This window comes from Pangasianodon hypophthalmus, chromosome 11 (genome assembly GCF_027358585.1).
Source record: "Pangasianodon hypophthalmus isolate fPanHyp1 chromosome 11, fPanHyp1.pri, whole genome shotgun sequence".
Lineage (NCBI taxonomy): Eukaryota > Metazoa > Chordata > Actinopteri > Siluriformes > Pangasiidae > Pangasianodon > Pangasianodon hypophthalmus.
In genome coordinates, this window is record NC_069720.1 from 14,407,722 (window position 1) to 14,431,136 (window position 23,415).

General features: G+C 38.8%; 3 protein-coding genes and 1 long non-coding RNA gene across 5 annotated transcripts; all 4 read right to left on the reverse strand.

The window, feature by feature from the left end:
• Positions 1-124: 124 nt before the first annotated feature.
• Positions 125-2,507, reverse strand: LOC113527598 (kelch-like protein 24). The gene is made up of 3 exons (XM_026915563.3): positions 1,466-2,507; positions 747-1,155; positions 125-493 (listed from the first exon to the last, which is right to left on the reverse strand). The coding sequence occupies exons 1-3, from the start codon at positions 2,451-2,453 to the stop codon at positions 187-189; spliced, it is 1,704 nt and encodes a 567-aa protein (XP_026771364.1). The 5' UTR covers positions 2,454-2,507; the 3' UTR covers positions 125-186.
• A 931-nt stretch (positions 2,508-3,438) lies between these two features.
• On the reverse strand, positions 3,439-13,973 carry rad23ab (RAD23 homolog A, nucleotide excision repair protein b). 2 transcript variants are annotated; one of them, XM_026915579.3, is made up of 10 exons: positions 13,716-13,973; positions 12,380-12,461; positions 12,086-12,165; positions 10,591-11,123; positions 9,892-9,938; positions 9,672-9,799; positions 8,413-8,503; positions 5,698-5,858; positions 5,477-5,617; positions 3,439-4,154 (listed from the first exon to the last, which is right to left on the reverse strand). In XM_026915579.3, the coding sequence occupies exons 1-10, from the start codon at positions 13,956-13,958 to the stop codon at positions 4,041-4,043; spliced, it is 1,620 nt and encodes a 539-aa protein (XP_026771380.2). In that variant the 5' UTR covers positions 13,959-13,973; the 3' UTR covers positions 3,439-4,040. The 2 variants fall into 2 exon arrangements, with proteins under 2 accessions (XP_026771380.2, XP_053094024.1); XM_053238049.1 differs by lacking the exon at positions 3,439-4,154 and adding an exon at positions 4,161-4,680.
• Positions 12,518-13,655, reverse strand: LOC128319214 (uncharacterized). Its single transcript, XR_008302652.1, has 2 exons — positions 13,258-13,655; positions 12,518-12,965 (listed from the first exon to the last, which is right to left on the reverse strand). It is a non-coding gene; the product is annotated as an uncharacterized LOC128319214 (long non-coding RNA).
• Positions 13,974-15,360: 1,387 nt separating the features above from the next.
• On the reverse strand, positions 15,361-22,634 carry calr3a (calreticulin 3a). Its single transcript, XM_026928608.3, has 9 exons — positions 22,410-22,634; positions 21,808-21,909; positions 21,445-21,648; positions 21,173-21,267; positions 19,142-19,351; positions 18,063-18,176; positions 16,374-16,517; positions 16,063-16,155; positions 15,361-15,974 (listed from the first exon to the last, which is right to left on the reverse strand). Exons 1-9 carry the CDS (start codon positions 22,498-22,500, stop codon positions 15,756-15,758), a joined length of 1,272 nt encoding a protein of 423 aa, XP_026784409.1. The 5' UTR covers positions 22,501-22,634; the 3' UTR covers positions 15,361-15,755.
• Positions 22,635-23,415: the final 781 nt, after the last annotated feature.

Consider the following 23,415-nt stretch of genomic DNA (forward strand, 5'->3'; position numbering starts at 1 on the left):
GCCTTTGCTGATTGACACTATATTTTTAAAATCGCAATCGAAAAAGTTTGTGATATTTCTTAATCATGCATCTGAAAGAAATTATATATAAAAACTGTAAAATGGCACGTTAAAAGACCTGAGGAAGGATGCAACATGGTATTGTTTTTAATGTAACAAGTTACAATCCAACTTGACTGGTCAGATTCATCTGTCCATCAAGCGGACCGTGACACATCCCCGTATGGGGACGGGGCATGGGATTGCATCATTCATTTCTATACAAGTATCAGTGTACGGGTCCAAGAGTACCATGTTTGTAGAAACTTTGTTTATCTTTCTCTCACTAATCAAGTAGATTTGTCCATTCACAGTAGAACAGCCAGTGAAGAACTTTCTGTCTAGAAATTCCTCTTCCAGAATAGTCCACTCATCAGTATCAACATCTAGCCGGAGAGCCTTACCTCCAATCAGATAGATGGCACCATTGAGCTCAGTGGCGAGAAGGTCATAACTAGGGATGGGTGAGAAGAAGCAAAAGAAACGCCACAGTAATATTATATCCATGTGCACAGTTAATTGACTCGTATAAATAAGATCATATTTTTTAAATCTCTGTGGTGCAAGGAATTGAAAGGAATATGGCATTTTTAGCATTAAGCTGATTTGCCCCAGCAGTTTGCTAACATCTGTATATTTTGACTAGCTGTCAATGGCATATTTTGTAGATTAGTTGTTAACAAAATACTACCATTTTGTTTCTTTACCGTGGAAATGGAGAATAGGAGACTACATCCCACTGGTCGACCTCAGTCTTATACCTCTGAATTCCACTGTATACTTCTCCATTTTCATCCAGACCACAAGCCACATAGATGCAGGAGCCCATGGTGACTGCAGCTGCTCTTTCTACTGCTCGTATCATGGGATTAACACTGTCCCAGCAGTCTGCCCCCAGCACTAGCCTCTCCACATCCGGCACAGGCCCCGCATCCATGCTGCCTCCCAACACAAAGACCTGGAATTCGTGTGCGACTGAACAGTGGCTGTGCCTGGATTTCTGCAGTGCTGGACCATCCACCCAACGCTCGTTGCTGCACTCGTAAATCCGAACCCAGTCCACGCTGTACCACAGAACCTCTCGGAAGTAGCCACCAGTCACCACCACGTTGTTACCTTGGAGAAGTTGATGGTGTTGGTCAATCTAGGTAGTGGGAGCTAAGATGTTTTTTGAAACAGAGTCCAATCCTGCCCCTGGAAAAGCATTCACCTGCAGTGCTTGGTTCCAATCCTAATCTAATGTACTTGACCCAGTTAAGCAAAATGTAGAGATGTTAGATTGGGTTGCAACTTAACTCAGTTGGTATCCTGGAGCAGGTTTGGGCATCAGTGGACTAAACAACTTTTCATATAAAGCCATAGACCCACAGCAGTGGGTATACAATGAGTGGTAAAAAAACAACAACAACAACAAAAGATTTGTTACCTACTGCTGCCACAGAGTACTGTGTTAGGCACTTCCTCTGTAAAGGTGGCAGGGACTGCCACCATCCACTGCATGGGTTGAACTGATAAAGAGACTGCTGGTCCTGCTCATGTGATCCACCAAGCACAAACAGCATCTCTCTTGACCGAGTTCTGGGCATTGACCTGCCCATGGTCCAGCTGGTGGGGATATGATCGTTCAGTTTGCAGATGAGCTTGGCACGAGGGTCAGAACTTTTTATCTTGGTCAGGAGTTCTGTGATGTACGGCAGACTCAAATTCTCAGGTCTAATCAGCCCTGCCAACTCCAGGAAGTCATCCTCACGACTGGAGTCATATGTCGCCCAGCGCAAAGTAACATCAAAGACCAGGTCCTCCCGTGGAACGAGAAGGTCATCACTAGCAAGAAGGTCAGCGATGGTCTCCTTGGAGAGGTGCATAAAGTCCTCCTCGGAAGCTATAGCTGGCAGGTGGGTGAGAACCACTTCTCGTGCAGCAGCATAAAGCTCCTGACAGCCTAGCTGCCATGCATAGGCCATCATGCCTAAACAGTTGCTCAGGTGTAACTCTCTCTCCAGGAACTTGCAGCATAGAAGCCTGGCTTTTTCCATCTGAAGGAAGTTTGCAGTCTCAAGAACTCCCAGGACGTTCTTCCTGTCAAGATTTAATCTGAGGTTTTTAGTGTATTCCATAAGACTGCGGAAATGGTCCAAATCTACACCTTTGATTTCAATGTGCCTCTTGCTGCTCTCTCGACCTCCGCCAAAGAACAGTGCTCGGAAGTAGGGACTGAGTTGGGCCAGTCGCTCACGATTTACAAAGAAGGACTCTGTCTCCACTTGGAGCACAGCATCTGGCACCAAATCTTCACTATCCTCTTGGACCTCTTCATGGATCTCTTCGTCATTTGTGTTGGCTTTGCTCAATAAACCATGCTCGGTCCCTGGACCCGGACATTTGCTCTCTTCCGCTTGCTTTTCACAAGCCATGTCTCTGAGCTAACACTGGTAACCTTGTTGCTTGGGGTATCCCTGCTCTCTGTAATATTTATAACCTCTCCTCGACTATCACAGACACTGGGGATGGGCCAAACATGCAAGAGAAAAACAAGGCCTAAATATAGCCACAAACACTGCAATGTGACAAGAGAAACCCAGTGGTTAAAAGCATGTTGCTTGTTTGTATATGCATGTCTGACATGTTCCAGAGATGTCAGGATAAATGTCACATTAACACATGAATGCAAAGAAAATTTAACAGCTAAAACAGTGTGTACAACATGATTTTATTTTTTTTTTTAACTTTCTGGAACTCATGCCATTCATCTCAGCTGTTCCAAACAATGGGAAGCAATCTTTTCCTGTAAAGTATGCTTCATGACTATTAAAATTTAAATAAAAGGGATTAAAGTATCTGAGATATAATTTTTAAAAAACACAAAACCTTTTTTTTTTTATTTTAAAGAATTCTCAGTAAAGGCTGAACTACACAGAGTACTTGTGGCCTTTTAAAATTTTTACTAATTAATTTTATTAAACCAGCTAGCTAAACTACAGGCAAAGTGAAATGTATAAGTTTTAAAATGTATAGTGTTGAAAGCAACAATACATAAAGAGATATGTCAATATATAACAGCTAATAGTATGTTGATGAAATTAGAACAACAAAAACTGAGGAAATATCTAGCTGATTCTTCGTTTGTTTTTTGCATTTTTTCATTTAAGACGTAAAACACAGCTGATTTTCATATTCAGGCACTCCTGCTGAATTACTTCTCTGAAATGGCTAGGCTAAATAAAAATTCCTAAATCCATAAAATCTGCTAAGCGATTGTTCTCAACAAAAAGTAGGAAAAAGGTTTTTTCCATGTAAAACTTCTTTGGTGAATACTTTTGCCCTTTTGTGCTTATACGTAAACCCACTCAAACTTAAAGAGTTACATGCGGGTGAATTAGTATGAGAATCCAGACGTTGAAACCAAGTTTTGGCATCCCCTTTATTCAGGTGCCTAGGTAAGACACCAAACACTGTCAAGACTTTTGGCAAGAGAGAATGGTTTCAATATAATTTGTTGTCTATTCATTGGACATGTGGTAGTACTGTGTTATTTCCAAGTCAAAGTCATAAAATTCAGTTCTTTAAAGAATGGTACATCCCATTCTTGACTACAGATTATAGAGCATTTGTGAAAATTATAAACAAAAAAAGCAAGACCATGTGCCACACATACTGTAAGGACATGATGAGAGATCATACTCAGGGGTCTTTGGGTCTTGGCAGGATTTAATTGCAATAACTTAGAGCAGAGATAAAAACCTGCAAATTCACACAGCACGCTCGGCGAGAACAGCAGCAGAGACACACAGCCTACTGTCTAAGTGAAATAATCTAATACAGGCAGAAATCTGATCTCTGATATTAGAGTAATTCACAACATGGCTTTTTCTCTCCAACTTAAAGTATTCGCAGTCGCATTTAAAATCTCCTCTCAAACTCTGCCACAAGCGCACACTACACACAAACTAGCACTCTCAGTCTCTCCATCGCCCCCTAGGGTTTCAGTCCATGTTACACATTCACTCGTCGTCGAAGGTCTGCTGGAGCAGGAAGTTGGCTGCTAGGTTCTCGTTTTTTTCACAGGCGAAATAGGCCTGAATGACTAGTCCCTCAGGGAAGCCCAAAGCTTTTAACTGCAGAACACAGACAGAAACACAGGAATGAACAAGAAGGGTTTGGGTAAAACCTTTTCCTTTATATTAAATGTCTAATCAGCAATTGCCTGTAATTGCCTTAGTTCTAACACACATCTTATTCAAAAGCTTCTGTTCCAGCTGGAAGAAATATATGACAATACTATTACAATTTCAAGACACAACAAATAATTCTGTTTAGGCTTGCTAACAAATGCCATAAAATAGTAGTGCCAAATGTAAATACATACGAATGACTAATGCTTTGAAAGACTAAAGGCTTTTTAAAACGTCTAAAAAAAATTCAGGCAAAAAATTTCACATAGTTTTTCCTCTTACCCCAATGGTATTCGATTAGGCAAAACATGTTCTGTGTTTGATATTTGTGTCTTGCATTTTTCTCTTAAGCACCAAGTAACGGAAGCTTAATAACATTGTGCAAATTTCATATAGAAATTATCACAAACCCGCCTCAAACTGTGATGAGTTGTTCAGTAGTTCAAAGACTTGCTTCACACACTGTTATCTATAAAATGGACAAAATGACACTACAGAGATAAAAACAGTCTTGGCTCCACTCTGAAGCTGAATCAGCTTTTTTCCTCAGCACACAGATTGGTGTCACTCTACACCAGCACCAGACTCAGTTACGTGGCATGGCCCAGTTAGTGAAGGCTGCATTTTATATTAAGACATGATTCAGATGATATTACATATAGTATAAATATTTTTTGTATTTTATTTTTAAATGTTATTATTCTGCTTTTACTATGAAAATAATTATGTACAAGTGGCTTTACTGAGACAAATGATTACTTTTGAGTGCATACACTTTGCACAATGCTGTTAGATATGAGCTTTTTAGCTAAATTAGCCTCGTAGCTCCAATGAGAAACTAAAGAAGAAATCAACTATAACTGAAGTAAGGGAAACATTACATTTCATTTCATTTCTGGTCGAACTATTCCCTTAATGTCTACAACTACACAATGGAAAAATCTAACACGTTACAAAAAATAAATGTTAACATCTAATTAAATACTTGTTAATGTATTACAAAAATATAAAGATTAACCTTGCAGGATGGACCACTACATTTCACTAGTCAGTCTGGAACTGCCTACTTTAACAGGAAGAGCCATTTCCCTGATATTGCAACCAATCACAGACTTTTCCCACAGCCAGCCAACTTGCGTGAGGATCACACTCACTTGCCACTAACTGCTTTAAACAAAATTCACAATATTCTGTGAACGATGGAATTCCGTAAATAGTTTGCAGTGACTTATGCTTTCTAACAAATGTGATGGAAGCAGTCATACCCTCTCGATGGCCTCTTTCTCCTGCTGCGTGACCTGGATGTAGTTAGTGTGTGGAGCTCCCTGTGCCTCTGCTGCCTCCGCTTCTCCTCCCAGTGGCTCATTAAGCATCTGCACAAATCGCTCCTGATGCTGCGTGATTTGCTGTAAACAGAACTAAACACTGAGCACATGACTGGCCAAGCACCTGCGGCTAAAGACAGACAGCTCAAAGCACCAGTCACCTGCAGGAGCTGAGGGTTGTCCCGGCCCAGTTGCTGCAGCAGGGCAGGGAGGAGCGCTGGGTTCTGCTGAATGATCTGACGCATTTGTTGAAACTGCGGCTGGTTCCTCAGGAACTCCAGGGGGTTAGCTGAGGTGGGCGGGGCCTGGGAGGGTGTAGCACCTGTTTACAGTATAGAGAGGGCTGTACAGGAGTGTGTCCCGGGCCCAAACAAAGCACCAGTGGACCAGAGTCAAGACTGAGCATTAGCGCAAATTGACAACTGTTGAAGTGCAACACATGTATTGTGCTCATCAGATATTTTAATTGACATATTTGGTATTTTGATCTCACAAGTGAGGCAAAGGCTGGAGTTTCTTGCCCACAAATTTCTCTCTTTAATTTAAGCTCCACTTTCCCCAGATGTAGTCAATCAAGCAAGACATGTTTGGTGTCTGATGTATGCTTCATTCAAGTAATGGAAGTCTATCTCACCCAAAGAACTGGATGCAGGTTAAGGCAGAGAAATATTTTGAGTAAGGGTGACTTCCATTGCACGTTAGCTACAGTAGTCTTGTAGCTCCAGTACAAAATTAAAGAAGCAAACCTGAGACATTAAACATGTCTTGGCTGATTACATTTGCTGACTACAGTCCCCTTTGAAAGTATTACAACAGCAAGGTCAATTCTTTTGTTTTTGCTATACATGGAAGACATTTGGGTTTGAGATCAAAAGATGAATATGAGATGATAGATCAGAATTTCAGCTTTCATTTCCTGATATTTACACTCCTGGGCAAAAAAAATGGGCCAAGCCTAAAATGGCAAAATATTAAGCTTTTAATGGTTTTACCAACAAATCATAGGTCAGAAAATTAGCAAGAATTAAACAAATAGTGTAGATCTCTCCCTGCTCTATCAATCCTGGTTCCATTTATTAGCTTGTTATCAGGCCAAGAGTGTACATCTAGATGTGTTAAACAACTTAGAACATGGCACCTTTGGTGGCAGAAAACCCAATTTTTAGGTGAGCAAAAGTATAGGAACAGAGAGCCTTAAAATAAATTAAAGTAAATAACACTTCATATTTGGTTGCATATCCTTTGCTTGCAATAACTGCATCAAGCCTGCAACCCAAACTGCTGCATTCTTCTTTTGTGATGCTTTTCCGGGCTTGTACTGCAACTTTCAGTTCTTGTTTGATTTGGGGGGTTTCTCTCTTCAGTCTTCTCTTCAGGAGGGGAAATGCATGCTCAATTGGGTTAAGGTCTGGTGATTGACTTGGCCAGTCTAAAACTTTCCACTTTTTTTAGCTCCTGATGAAATCCTTTGTTGTGTTGGCAGTGTGTTTGGGTGATTGTCTTGCTGCATGATGAAGTTCCTCCCAATTAGACTGGATGCAAATTGGCAGACACAATGTTTCTATAGACTTCTGAATTCATTCTGCTGCTACCATCATGAGCAATAAAGATTAGTGAGCCTGTATCAGAAGCAGCTACGCAAGCCCAAGCCATGACACTACCTCCACAGTGCTTGACCTATGAGCTCATATGTTTTGGATCATCAGCAGATCTTTTCCATCACTCTGGTAGAGGTTAATCTTGGTTTCAAGACTTTTGATTGGAAAAAGTGATTGGAACTCATCTCTGAATTTCTTTGCGAATTCCAATCATGCCTTCAGATTCTTACTGCTGATGAGTGGTTTGCATCTTGTGGTTTGGCCTCTATATTTCTGCTCTCAAAGTCTTCTTCGAATGGTGGATTGTGATACCTTCACCCTGGCCCTGTGGAGGATGTTGGTGATGTCACTGACTGTTGTTTTTAGGTTTTTCTTCACAGCTCTCAAATGTTTCTGTCTGTGTTTTCCTTGGCCGACCTGTTCGATGTCTGGTTGTTAGTACACCCTTGGTTTCATTCTTTTTCAGGATATTTCAAATTGTTGTACTGGCTATGCCCAGTGCCTGTGCAATGGCTCTGATTGATTTTCCCTCTTTTCTCACCTTCATAACTGCTTGCTTTTCTCCCATAGTCAGCTCTCTGGTCTTCATGTTGGTTTATCCTTTTTAACAACAAATGCACTCTTCACAGGTAAAACCCAGGGTGCAAACCAAGAGTAGACATACAGAGCTATGAATTGTTTAAACAATCAATCTAACAGTGCACACCTGGACAACAAGAAAACACCTGTAAGTCACACGTTCCAATCACTTGAAAAATGGTTGGGTTCAAACTAAAGTATCAGGAAATGAAAGCTCAAATTCTGATCTATCATCTCATATTCGCTTTTGATCTCAAACCCAAATGTCTTCAGTGTATAGCAAAAACAAAAGAATTGGCCTTGCTGCTCCAACACTTTGGGCGGGGACTGTATATTTGGGGTAAGTGGAACATAGTGTGCATTTTATTTGTTGCCGAATTATTCCTTTAAATATTATATACCGTTTCTCATCACAATGAGAATTTTAATAAATTTTAATAGATGATGAACAATTACTTCAAACTATTTATTTTATTGTTTTTGTTATTTTATTGTTTGTCCAATAATAACAAAATTTATCCGATATTATGTTCAAAGAATAACAGGGTGAATTAAAAGCCCTAAAGAAAAAGTTGTTAAATCTGTAACATAAAAACCTGTGCACACATGTCCGCTACCAGGACGCTTTTAGGGCTTTATTACCATCAATGTAGTTTAGATAGCTAACAAGTGAACATGCGTAGGCATCTGGAGACTCACCAGTGGCTGCTGGTGGAGGTTGAGGTCTCTCTGTTTCTACGGCGGGCCGCACTGCTTCCTGTGCAGGCTGGTCTGGCTCAGCAGGAATACCCTTGAAAACCACAAATCAATATGAAATATACGCACTCAGTTTTCAGAAGGGAATGCAAGGCAATTTACCAATGATTACAATTTTTAAAAAATGTATTATTGAAAGACACATGCCTTACATACATTCACATTTACATTAACGTTGTGGAACAGCCATGAAACAAGTTAGTTGTTATCAGTTATAACATCTATAAACCATTGTGCCCTTCGCGCTCACTTTAAGTTAATAAGGGAAAAGAAATTCAGATTGTCATGTTACAGATGAACCGGAAAGCGCAAAGTCGTCCTGTCCAGAAAATTTACAGACTATTACAAACCTCCTTACAGAAAACTTCACCATATCAACAATTATACATTTTTCTTTATTTACACTTATTTACACTTTTTACTCCATTTATTATCAATCTTAGATTATGTATGAACTGTTACTATAGAAATGATAACATATGTGTGTCAGAAAAGGGGTTTTGGAGTAGGGCTGAACGATTAACTGGCGTAAAGTGTGCGATTTTCTTAGCTAAAGACATGGTACTGATTTACACAATATTGAACGAAAGTTTGCTTTAATACTATAGGGAAGTTCATATCCAGATGTGTCGCTTAAAGACCTAATTTAATTCAAATTTATTTAACATTATTTTTTCATTCTCGCTAATGAGCTGCATAGAAATCAATGAGCACATTTTCTATACTCAGGGCACTTTATTTATTCACTTTATTAACATATTTTATGAAACACACAAAACTACTGCACAATATATGGGGCTAAACACAACAACACACAACGTAAGCTTGTCAAAGAGACGCACAGAAACCAGAACTTAAATAGTGATAATAAATAGGGAAACACAAGACAGGTGAGAGTAATCAGTGAGGAGTGCGACCAGGTGATGTGACTTGCAGGGCTGCTGGGATATGGAGTCTTTTTCGGCCATTTTGTGGCCCGAAACAAGCGTTGATGTTACAGTTTGAATAAGCGCCTTAATATAAACCATTATAAAATTGAATTACAGCCAACACTACTGTCAGAGCTGTCTTGTTGTAGAAAATTAAGCAACACCGTCTGACCAATCAGATTTGAGAATTCAACAGCGCTGTGGTATAAGGTTAATATTACTCAGTGACCTAATTAAGCATTAATGATACACCAGACAAGATGTGTGTCTCACCATGAGCAGGTATTCCACCGCTCGGTCAGGATTGTTGTAGCTCGCTCTCAAGGCGGCGACGACCTGCTCCCTCTCATATCCCATGGACATGATCTCTGTCACCAAATTCTCATATGCCTGTCCTGTGACTAATCAACATAGAACAAACTTGATTCAACGGGATAGTGTGATGTTCATAAGCTTTCTGTAATTATAAAACTGGAAAAATCAGTTTGTTTACCAAGTATCGATGCTGCTTCCTCCAGAAGGCCCAGTTCATCCATAATGCTAGTGGAGATGAAAACGAATCCCAGGTTACGTTTAGCAACATACATTTTATAACCTTTTAATTGCACTACAAACCCAAGCCTCGCTTTTCACCTAATAAGAGAAATCACAGTGTAGATTAAAGGAAATAAATGAAAAGTCCACCCTGAAACACATGAAGTATGTTTTTATTGAAATATTTGTCTAATGTGTTTAATGATTCTGGTGCTAATTTGTTTTCATTTTATTTTCCTTAGTCCCATGAGAAGTTAGCAGGTGTGTCTAACTCAAAGTCCCTGAATGCAAAGCAGCTATATGATGAGTGCAATGGTGTTGATGGTGGTGTTAGGATAAAAGGTGAAGTGTACAGATGAGGAGGTTATAGAGCTGGACAGACTGAAAGACTAAAGTTCTGCTGCATCACACTCTTTAGGTAGTGATGCTGCGAGTGCTAAATCCCACTAGCGCCACTATCAGAGGACAGTTTAACGGCATTGTGGGTAACATAGGAAACCGATAACCAATGTGAAAATAGACCGACATGCCGATGAAAGAAGTTTAAGCCAAAATTCAAATTCAACTCAGTATTTCATTATAAAATAAACCTTGAAGACCACTGAAGATCACATGTTAATTATCAGGGTGGATATTTCCTTTATGTCATAGTTCATACCTGGCAGCTGAGAGAGCTGCAGTGGGGTTTGATGGCTGCTCTGGTTCGGCTCTCTGCGGCTGACCTGCATCTGCAGCCTGGGCACTTGCACTCTCTGTCTCCACCGGCTCCACACTGGCAGCATGGGCAGCAGCAGGGGGCGCCGTGGCCGGAGGAGCAGGAGGCTCCACAGACTGCGCTGGTTCAACAAGGGCAGGTGTGGGTGTAGGTGCTGGGGCAGTTGCAGATGCAGGGGTGACTGTGGGTGCAGGGGCAGTTGTAGGGGTGACTGTGGGTGCAGGGTCAGTTGTAAGGGCGATTGTGGGTGCAGGGGCAGTTGTCGGGGCGATTGCAGGTGCAGGAGCAGTTGTAGGGGTGATTGTGGGTGCAGGGGCAGTTGTAGGAATGGGTACTGCAGTTGTAGAGGTGGGTGTGGGGGTTGGGGTGGGTTCAGGGGCTGCTGGAGCAGATGGAGGGGGAGCAGGTATAGGAAGGGGCTGAGGTGAAAGGTCAGGAAGAGGAATAGCAACCACAGGAGGAGCTGCTGGTTTCGGCTGCAGAGATATAAAACGGCTTTGTTCAAATAGCGGATAAAAGCAGTCAGCAAGTAACGACCTAGTAATGGATGCAGTTTAACAGTCTAAAAATTTTAAATTGTCTAAACATCTAGAGCATTTGTCTATCATGTGGAATACTCTACATCACTGAGAGTACTGTATACGATGAAGTGCACTGATAAACAAATGAAGAAGGAAAGATTTACCAGTAGCTTTAATGAGCCGAGTGTACCATAATGGCCTGCTTTCATTCTTTTGAAATGTTAGAGGGGAGCCTCTAGTGACTGAGTAGAGTATTACACTGATGAATCACGACACTGCATTGCAATAACTTTCTCTGTTTATGCAGTGGGCTCCAAAAGTCTGAGAGCACCAGTGAAAATACTTCTGTCTGCATTCGCTTCTAATGTAATACAACAATTTTCATTACAAATTATATCACTGACAAGTTGAGTGGAAAGTAGAATCTTTGAAATATTTACATGAATTTTTCAGTATTTGGTACGTCTCCTTTTTGCTTTAATGACAGTGTGCACTCGAGCTGGCATGGACTCCACAAGTTTGTGCAAATCCTTGTGATACATTTTAGATCAAATCAATCGTCGTTTGAACACATGGTTCAATAGAAGAGATTACACATGAGGAAAATCTGATCTTTTGTACAAAGCAGTTAAGATGATCAACATCACAAATTGGCTTACATTTAAATAGGGACCTATAAATCATGCAGAATTGTGAATATTAAATATTTAAGATACAGAACATTTACTTTCTGTTTTAAATATTTACAAATTTAAATCTCCTGTTTATTTCCAATTTTAAATAAAAAAAAAAACTTTTCAATTTTCAATGTGGTCTCAGACTTATGGACGCCACTGTATGTATAGAAGAAAAAACAAAAATAATATATTAATGTATAATATATTAAATGAATATGTATTAACCTGGAAGAGTCCTACCTTAGTTACCATGACCACAACAAAGTTCTTCTCCTCTATTTTGTATTCTTTTAAAGGTATGTCATCATTCAAGATTTTACCTAAAATTAATTAAAATTAATTGTTTAATTAATTAAGCAAATCAAGCTGAATTTAATCAAATCACATATACAATCAATGACATAAATGCAAAAATCAGTTATACAATCAACACAAACTTAAATGCAGGAAATTCCAACACACACAGTCAAATAAAAAGCCATGACTAGGCTCATGAAAATTTCCAAAAAGAAGACACGAAGATGAATCTCTGACCTGCATAGATGAGCTTCTGTCCAGCTATGGGATACGCATCCTGGCCCTTTTCAGATTCAATCTTCTCTTTAAGAGCTCGTACCTGAAACACAAAGGCAAGCAGCAGTGGAAATATACACTAGTTCGATTTTTTTAAAAAATCTTGAAGCCATAGATTTGTCAACAATCAAATATATATACATTGTTTGTTTCCTCATTTAGCCAAGACATGTATGATGTCCGGCATTTGCTTCTTTCTTTCTTTGTTTTCCACAAAGCTAATGTAATTAATGGCAGTGTAAAGCCGCCAGTTTATCACTGTGCAGACTTCATGCCTAAATCATTACACACTCACCTCAAAAGATGCTACTTGGCTCAGTTATGTTATTACAACATAAAGTTTCATAACATAACAGAAGTCAACATTAAAAATATATGAACAGGATCTTCCAAATCACTGATACGGACTGAAGCATGCAGTGGCTGAATGTTAAACTGGTGGCTCTGAGCTTTCATTGCTTGGTAGTTACATTAGCCTGGTCTCTCCAGCACAAAACTGAATCAGCAAACTTCACACACCAAATGTGTCTTGACTATATGATTACATCTGGAGTAAGAGAGAAACAGCATACATGTTATTTTTCATTGTACTGGTGCTTTAAGTGCGACTGATGTGATATCATGGTGGCAAATCAAATACAATATTACCAAAATAGTTTTTTATTAATCCTAATTTTACTTCTTGTTTAATCATATTATATAATCTTAACATAATTAACATAATTAATTCATCCAGCGTTAATGGCTGCTGTCTCTCAAAAGCGTCTGAGATTTCTATGAACCTCCTTTGTAAGAAAACTTTTATTACTTATGTCGTTATTATAGAAAAAAATACATACACTGTCTGATGAACTTTTCATCTTACTGGCACACATTTTTTAGTGTTTAACTAGTGGCTTTTTTAAGCAGCTGAATACACACATGCCTGAACAGTTATGGCATTAGAAAGGCTAAATCCTAAACAACTCCTTACTTCCTATATTGGTGCACTATATAGGATGTGAAATTACTGCGTTCTACACACTATGTAGTGCACTACATGTCCGTTGGCGAGCCATTTGGAACTCCACCTATAACGGAGCCTGCTCTAATGTCAATAATAGTGCGTGGTCATTTCTGAGGACGAAAGTTAGTGTGTTATTAAAACTACACAGCAGCATTACCATGACATTATTAGTACCGAATGTGAATTTAATATCTGACATGTTTAAAATAGGAATTTTAAGGCCCCTTTGCTTTTCCCAGACGCCTCACTGGAACATATTTACTCGAACAGTGGCAGCTAACTTCCACTTACCGTCAGCTCTTCGTCTATTTGTATCTTAAAGGTTTGCTGTTGGAGAGTTTTCAGCGTAATCGTCAACATGGTGCAATGAGAGCGAGAAGAAATAAAGGCAGAAATTCCGACTCCTTCGCTGTTAGCGTTAGCAGCAGACGCGGCATTTAGATGTGACTCAGCTTTCTTCAGTGTGTGAAACGGCGCCGTGGTGCAGCGCCACCTGCTGGCCGCCAGAGGCCAGGGCAACGTCCCAAACCGCATACTACCCTACTAAATAGTATGCCAGAATAGTGCGCCACGCACAATGACACACTACACTGTTTAGTACGGAAGTTTAAGGGTTCGGACGTAACCATGGAGACCTGTGAGAAAGCGACAGCTTAGCAGATAGTTTAAAGCACATTGTTATGACCTAATGCTGAAAAAGTATGCACTATTTAGTAAACCATTTGACTAAAACACATTTAAACTAGATGTGTACATGAAAGATTCGTTAAATTCAGACTGTAATCGTTTCGTTTTGAGGAGAAATGACGTTCAAGTGCACGTGATGTTTAGTAAACAAGGCCCTACAAGTCCCTAGCCCCTTTTTGATTAATACAAAGTGGCCATGATTCCACACTTATATTTTACAACATGCAGTCCAACATATATATCTTTTTACTATATAACATTTGATCATATTCAGGATACTCAAAATCCTCTTGAATAAGTACATTCATCATTCTTCTTCAGTAAGCGCTTTATCCTGGGCAGGGCCACGATGGATCAGGAGAGCACAGAGCATGAGGTGGAAATACACCCTAGATGGGAAGCTAGCACATCTCAGGGCACCATGTACACACACATTCACACCTAGACGAAATTTGGCATAGCCTGGCCACCTACCTGCATGCTTTTCAGAAGTGGGAGGAAACCAGAGAACCCTGAGGAAACCCACGCACACGTGGGGAGAACATGCGGCACTCCACACAGACAGTCACCCCAGCTCAGCAATTCAGACGACCACATAGGTAACTATAAATATACTGTTACATATACAAAACATCCAGTAGGAATTGTTTGAGTTTTCCCTTTAAACTAATTATATTCCATCAGTGACATTTTTGGTGTTCAGAAATTGCCTCTTTTTGTAGTTAACAAGTAACCAATAAAGGCACCAAAAATCAGCATGAAGTTCACACAGATTCACTATAAAAATTAACAAAAATTGATCTTGTGGCTGAATGATTAGGAACAATATTAGGGCAGAAAACTTGGATGAGTGGCAGGTTATAATATAGCTCCACTTTGATTTTAAATTTGTAGATATAGTCTCTGCTAGTTTTTCCCCCCAAAATGATTAAAAGTGTTAAAATGAGCAGAAAAGTGTTATTTGAAAACAAGGTTTAAAAAAAAAACAGATGTATGCATGCACTGATGAAATAAGGTTTGGTTGCAATAGCCTTGTGGCTCAAGTGCAAAAATAAAGACAGAACTGCTGCATGTGAAACTTGGGTCTTCTGATGAACTACATTTAGTGTGGAAAGAAAATTCATTTTAAAAAAATTATAAAATTCATTCTATTCCTTTAAAGTTATTATAAATATATTTGGAGAATTTCTGCTAAATAAAATACAAGCTACAATGGTTTTAGGGAATAAATGACAATGGTAAGCCAGGCAACGGTTTAAGAAAATCGTTTATTTAAAAAAAGTGCAAATAACCTAAAAATGATACACTCATCATTTTTCCCCCTCAAGACATCATGGCAATAATCCAAACTCCATTTAATTTAGTTTTACCTGTGACTTGGGTGGGAATTGGAGAAGCCGGGTAGCAGCAGTAGAAAAAAAAAATCCAGGGCACGGCTAATATCTCATAGGATTAATTTATGATAGAAACCAAAGGGGCGCAGCGGTGGGAAAACAATCCTCACCAACTGAACTGAAATAAAACCACAGCACACCCTTACTCTATTGTCCTGGTTGGGTAGTTAGAGCCCACAGAAAGAGCTTCACTGAGTGGGGGAGGATCAGTAGGTTACTTCTAAGATATGCTCGAAAGCTCTGATGCTGTCTACAACTCATCTTTAGTAGCCTTATCTTGGTCATCTTCTTCATCGTCCAGCAGATTGGGCTCCTCTGGAGTTTCCTCCTCCGTGACCTCTTCTGGTTCGTCTTCCGGTTCATCGTAGCCTTCCTCGTCACCTTCGCTTTCCTTCTTGTTCTTCTCCTCCTCTTCCCTCTGTTTCCTCTCCTCCTCTTCCTGCTTATCCTTCATCTTCTTCTCTGGGCCCTGAGGACGTGTGACCATTATGAATGTTTGTGCAAAAACAATACACAAATTCTTAAACGTTATGAAGGATTTGTGTCAGTGAACGTACCTTTGTGGCTCCCCATGTCTCTTTGCCGATATCCTCTGCCTCCTTGACGTCGTCAGTGATTAGGAAGTTATCAAAGATGGTACCGGATTTCACCTACACACATAATATAAATATAATTTATATAAACACTGTCAACACGGCATAGTTTATGTTATCAATCTATAATGACTAACTTTTATAGGAAGAATTTGCTCATTGTGTATCGATGACTAATGACAATCCTGCTGATACTGCAGGATTCCATGTCTCATAACAGATTATTGGACTAACTTGTATAATTTTTTTTTGTATAATTGCCCATCAAACCATACCTGCCACAGGTCCAATCCGATAACTCCAATGTTGTCATACTTGTAAACTGAGTTATCTGGTGTGTAATCTGGGTTGTCGATCTCAGGATGCTCCCACGTTCCTTTGTAGTTGGGATTGTTGATCTGCTTAGGTTTCCATTCACCCTTAAAAATTTAAAAAGACACAAAGGTGTGTTAGTCAGAACAGCATGAATTCGTCAGCTGTATGGTGGTCAAAGGATGCTGGAAATAAATTCGAAATTAATCTCAAAAATCCAAGTCACTATGTAACAACTTGAACATGACAACTGAAGTGAATGCTTAACATTTTATGCTGAATTTGAAAAATTTTGGAATTAAACAAAAAAAAAGAAAAAAAAATGCCTTATGCATTTGTATTAAAGTGCTCTTTCTAATATAGTATTATTTCTTTAACTTTTAACTTTCTTTAACAATTGACTTCAAGAAAGAGAACAAGAGAGGCTGGTGAAGGAACAACTGTTTATAGCTGCTAAGTGATCGTGAACAAGAACTTGTTTAGCAGGGGTTCCACAACATTACATGTAACTATAAATGGATAAAAAGTATGATATGTCGTTCTTTAATCAGTATAAATGTATTGTGGTGTGGTGTTAGTGGTATCAGAGGAATAAAACACGTCAGGATGTGCTATTATAGGAAAATAATCCACTCTGGGGTGGTAACAGTAAATAACATCACATGGTTACTGATTATTTTCCCATAACAACACTCCTCCAAGGTTTTATTCCTTAATTATAAGGTAAGCCAGGGTAATAGGATTTGTCTGGCTCTTATGTGTACATTGCATTATCAGTTTTTTTTTTCTACGTTTCACTTTTTAACCCACATTCACCACATCTGAAGAAAAAAAAAATTTGTGATGTCAACATCTACATCAGTAGAGCTTAATGCTAACACTATACTTACCTCAAATTTCTTCAGCATGGTACACTGTCATTTTATGTATTTATTTTATACATGCCTAGGTGATTACTCGATCAATTAATCAAATAATCAACCTTTATCTTTCCCCAGCTTAGTGAAAGAGGTTTAAAGCTCTCATGAAAATCTATTCATCAGCTGGTATCGTTTTATTTTAACCACACTAACCACAGACAAAAGCCTCGTATGGTCTCGTGTGATTGGTTTCCCTTTTGGGAACCTCAAACAAACGACAGCCTGACAACAGCCATTCACAGCTCAAAACAAAATATGACAACTTGATATCTGTTTATAAAGAGACGTGCAGGACCTCAGAGGAACTCCAATTATTTTGGCACACATGTGTCCAACTCCCTAAAGTATGTTACTTAAGAGACAGAGAGTATCTGAGCCAGAATCTCACAGGAGGCCTGCTTTGGTCTAACAATCAAACACGGTTCAATTAGGATTCGTTTTATGTTCTTGATCCTAATAAGGAATTTGTCCTGTTTGAACCCTAAGCATTATTTGTGGTCATAATTAAAGGGCAACAGCAGTGATCTGATTGAAAACTGACACTTGATTCAAATATTTAGACTCACAAATATTCCTTTACCAGCACATCTGCAAAATCAGAAGATAATCACATGCTTTTATTTGAAAACTGTATTTTAAATAGTTCTTAAACTGCTATTAAAGATGCTGCATTGGTGGAAATGTGGAATTGATGGAATTGTTAATGAAAGCTCTACATGCTACATCATGTACCTTGTACTCGGGGTTAGGGATCATGGGTGGCTCCCACTCGCCGTCCATGTCTTCATCCCAGTCATCGGGCTTCTTGGCATCAGGATCAGGAATGTTCTCGGGTTTATCCCAGTCCTGAGACAAACAATACATAGCAAGCAGGGTTGAGAGTTAAAGAAACTGAATATATTTTGTGTAGCTAACTGATAAAAAAAAGAGGGGCCTTGATGGACATGACAGTGTTTTTTTTGTTTTTTTTAATCTCTTGCATTTTAGATCAGCTTCAGGTTTGGTCAGGGACCTCTTGCTCCCGAACCAAAAGTCCAGGGGGTGGAGTCAGACCTGATCAAGCTCCTCCTACCTGGGTGGAGTTGAACCAAAATCCAGGGGGTGGAGATAACTTCAGTGTGTTTTAGGGAGTGTGTTTGTTGTTCCGAGTTGTACGGCATCACGTGGGCTAGGGCTTAGAGTTATAGGAGGAGTTGGATCAGGTCAAGTTCCACCCCCTGGACTTTTGGTTCTGCAGTGAGGACTATCTCAGTCTGATAGCCAGTAAAGCCTATAGCGCAGGGCAGCAAATTATCGCTGGTCAGAGCTCTTTTTGTGCCAATATGTAAAAGTGGCTCACGTGACACATACACTATAATAACAATGCTCTGATCATTCCTAGCTAGTATCTAACTAACTAGCCTAGCTATTATCAGTCACAAATATTAAATAAAGATCAGTGTAACTCTGATGAGGAGGGTGTTTGCCTTTCCTGTAGTTCTGGAGGCAGAAAATCAGGAGAATTTGAGCTGCTTGTGTGACTTTACTGTATGCAGCCACAGTCACATCATCACATACACGTGAATGTCTGAAAAATTGTTTCTTTTTGCACAACACTAGAACATTGGCAATGAAACATTTTCAGTTCAACATGCCATAAATTTGCTCAGAAACACTAGTTTTTACCACCATTTTTTCCCTCAGTGTTTTCAGTGTGAAAACAACTTATAAGTACTTAATCCATAATGTTCAAATAATTAGGAATTTAGAAACACGTTTTAGGAATAAATTATGTATAACTTGTCTGAAGGGAACTCCTGGCTGGGACTAACCTCTGGTTTTGTGTCCTCAGGATCGTCAATTTTGGCACGGTCGTCCCAGTCCTCTGGCTTCTTTGCCTCTGGATCCTTGATCTTTTTGGGAGGAAGGAAGTCCCAGTCCTCCTCCAGAGAGCCTGACTCCACTTTCTCATTGTTGATTTTCACTTCGTAGGTCTGGTCGGGCCGCAGGATCAGCGTGTACAGGTTTGTGAACTCATCATCCTGGAAGGAGAGAGTAAAGGCACTTCTCAGTAATTCCATTAATCATATCTTAAAGCTTTACAGATCAGACCACTGAATCACTGCTTCACAAATTTCAGTGATCCACAACCTTTTCATTTAAAAAAAAGAAATCTATAGTCATTCATTTTCTCCAGTGCTACTGCTATTTTCTAATTGTTTCTAATTGTTTATATTGCTTTTTGTGTACACAGGGTGTTTTATATCAATTTAATATATTTGTGAGTAGTCATCCACATATTGTGGTCTATTCTAAAGTAGTAAAGTCTACACAGGGAACTTGAAAAAGAGTTAAACGGCAATGGCAGGCATTCATAGGGCCATTCAAACTGTACTTCTGAAAAAACATTTACTTCCAAAAGTGCTTTTGAAGAGACTGACGAACACTTCGCCCCGAGATTCTACTCACATGTATTACTTGAAATACAAAAACGGAAGCAGACATTTATCTGTAAATGTAAGTTAAAGTACGAAACATACTGAGGTTATATCCTCTAAAAAATAATTGCAACTAAAAGGAACAAAACAGCCAAAAAGAGTGATTCAGAAAGTAACCAGTTTAGTAGATTCCTCATTTTTAATCACTACCTGAGCCCTGTTTGTAGTATGTGGACTGGATTGTTGAAGATTTGACATGATCCTGAGCTTCACTGTCTGTTCTTTAAAGCTTTTGCCTGACTTGTTACCAAGACAAGAAGTATGTCAGCTGAAAACCAGTCTGATTCAATGTAAATAAGATTAAATCAGGTATTTGGATGAAGACGTTAAATCATGCAATGTGCAAGAACTCAAATTAATTAAGAAATTATATTATTTTGGTAATTTGTGCTTTTGTCTTAAAAGTGCCCACAATGCTTAAACAACCTTACAGCTTAAATGATGTTCTTATATGTCTCCGCTATGGACGTTATGTTTATGGACAGATATTTTTTTGTTAAAGTGTTAGCATGCGGAAATATATGAGACACTGCCATTGCCACCTAAAGCATAATTATAAGCATAATTGGACTATTTCACATTTTACATGTCTATTTTTTATTATTATTATTATTTTTTATTTCATACACACTTTTCTTTAGATGAGCAAAGACAAATGAAAACATTGCCAGCTTTATTAATTTATGAAGTTAAAATAAGAAAGTGCACTAAACCTTATCTTGTGCAAGCATTATGATTTTCTTTAGCAACATTATAAAGTAAAATATGCAGGTCTTGTTATATTATGTGCACGAACAAACACATTAGCCAATCATTGACTCACAGATCATGGGTTGGAGTCTCAGTGCACCTGTCCTTTCAGCTCATTCTGGCTAATATCATCAAGTTCTCAGGTACGTTCAATGAACCAACTTACGGCAAATCACGATTAATGTGTCATACTCATCTAATCTTGTTTTTTTTTTTTTAAGTGACGTGCAAAGAATGGACCCTTGACTCGTGCATTTGTAATTATTTGCATTTACAAATTATCCTACTAAACAAAATCAGACTAAGTGCAGTGGGTAAAGGACAGCTTGGGAATTTGAAATTAGTATGGGGTATTGATATTTGTTCTGGTTGGGTTTGCTTTGGAAAAATGATGTCAAATTGTGCTACAAATAGCCATTTCTATCATTACTGTTACTGTCAGTGTGCTACAGTGATCACAAATGACATTTTTACTTTCAGAACATTCTCAGCTCCACAGCATAAGGCATGTGCTTATTTTTTTTGACAACATTCTCTCTAAAAAGATTTTAGAGAAACTGATTTATGATGATTAATCACAACTTATATAGATTATTGTTGTATAGAGCAACTCACTTTGCATCGGATGTCTTTCTTGATCAGATGGTTCTGTCCTTTGTAATTAAAAATGACGTGCACTTTCTTGGTGCTGTAGCCGCAGATGTCAGGACCTGGTGAAAGCAAAAACAAGTTAAAAAAAAAAAATGTTTATAATCTTCCATCTTAGAAAAGATACAAATATTTCTGATTTTTACTTGAAACGATTAAAACTAATGTGCTACTGAGCAGATCCTCACACAGGTGTAGTGAGGTGGTGAGTGTCATAGATGTGTGTCGTCCCAGCTTACCAAACATGATGTAATACTGAGATTCGCCGTGCATTTCAGCCTGGTCCAGATCAGCTGGGAAGATTTTTACATAGCCACCTCCGCAGTCGATCTTCTGCTCATGTTTCACTGTGAACTGAATCACCAGAGGTTTACCTTCGTTGCTGAAAGGATCGAACCGACTGGACAGAGCGTAAAACCGGGCGTCCTGGCTTGTCTGGAGACCTTCGGTAAAAACAAACAGCAGAATAATATACAACTCTGAAGCACTGATGAACATAATGAAGGCAAATCTCTGGTCAATTTGCATGGTTCTCCCTTTTAAAGTGATTTGCTTAGAGTTCAGCAATGTTCGAGTGCAGATGGACAAAAATGAATCCTCACCTTTGTCAAGCTCAGCATCTCCGTAGAACTTTCCTGCAGAAAGTTTCCACTGTCCATAATCTGATTTGTGCTTGGACTCCACCCATCGACTTTTAAACCCATCTACAAGAATAAAACACATTTTGTGATGTAAACAGATGTGGCCGTGAAAGCCTCCTCCTTATATCTCCTTACTGCAGCCTAGAAATAAAACTGCAACCCTCAGGCTTACATTTGTTTACAATTTTTGAAATTAGTATGGGGTATTGATATTTGTTCTGGTTGGGTTTGCTTTGGAAAAATGAATCCTCACCTTTGTCGAGCTCACCTTTTTTTTTTTTGAGCATTGATATGTTTTTTTTTTTTTTTAAATGTACAGATGTGAATTAAGTCATGAATGCAAACTAAACACTGACTCACATATTAATTAATTTTTATTTAAAAGCCAATCAGCTGCATTAAGATCTCAAGATCTCAGGTTATGAAGGTAATGGATAATGAGATCTACAGGACATCTCTAAGACATATTCAGTATCAGCTAATTTAAATCCCATTCATTATAATATACAACAGGACTGAAGGGTCAAAATGAGTGAAGGAAAGCAAACGAGCGCTAACGTTACCTCCATCCAGAAACTGCTCCTTGAAGTACACCGTCGCGTCGACAGTGAGCCCTACAGCAAAAGCGGCAAAAAGTGCAAGCGAAATTCTCATATTTGCACCTGAATAGCGAGGTGATTTCTAGCAGCCTCGAGCGATCAAAACGAGCGAGTATTAAAAAGGTAAAGAGGAGAAATGTGCAGCGGGTCTCCGTCACCTATCTGTTCCTGCACAGATGGCTGCGGCTGATTGGTCCGGCGCTCAGCCAATCAGAGCAGACCACGAGTTACGCGGCAGCGTCGCGCGCCGAGACGGTGGGCGGTGATGTAGCCCCGCCCCGTTAAAATAATAATAATAATAATAATAATAATAATTTGTGCTCTGCTGATTTGTGTTTTCCACCGACGTCTGGTGTTTATTCTGTTGGATGTGGTTTTTATGTGAGATTTCGTTGTATTTTATTTCCGTTTTTTTTGTAGCCCAATCAAAAAAAAAAAAAAAAAAAACAACCAAAAACTGCTTGTCCCATAAAAACATCCGCTGTCCATACTGTAGCTCATTTTACTGACTAATAGGCTAATTGGCCTGTAGCAGCCATATTACCGATATGCTCTACTTTTAGATGCATGAAAAAATTATGAAAAAATATTAAATAATTTGCCGTTATTTTTAACTAAGCTTGAGAGAAATATATTGGCAAAAATTCTTATAAACAGTTCTAACAAAGAACAAAAGAAATCTATATCTATATATCTATATTTCTATATCAATATCTATATTTATGTATATATATCCATCTGTCTATATATATATTTTTAAGTATATATATATATATATATATATATTTCTATATCAATATCTATATTTATGTATATATATCCATCTGTCTATATATATATTTAAGTCCACAGAAGTAAAGCACAAAGGATAGTCAATAAAAAAACAGCCCATAAAACAAACAAATACAAGTAACAACAGAGTCACATTGTGAATTTACTTCCGGAAGGCATGTGACGCTGCTTCCGTTGT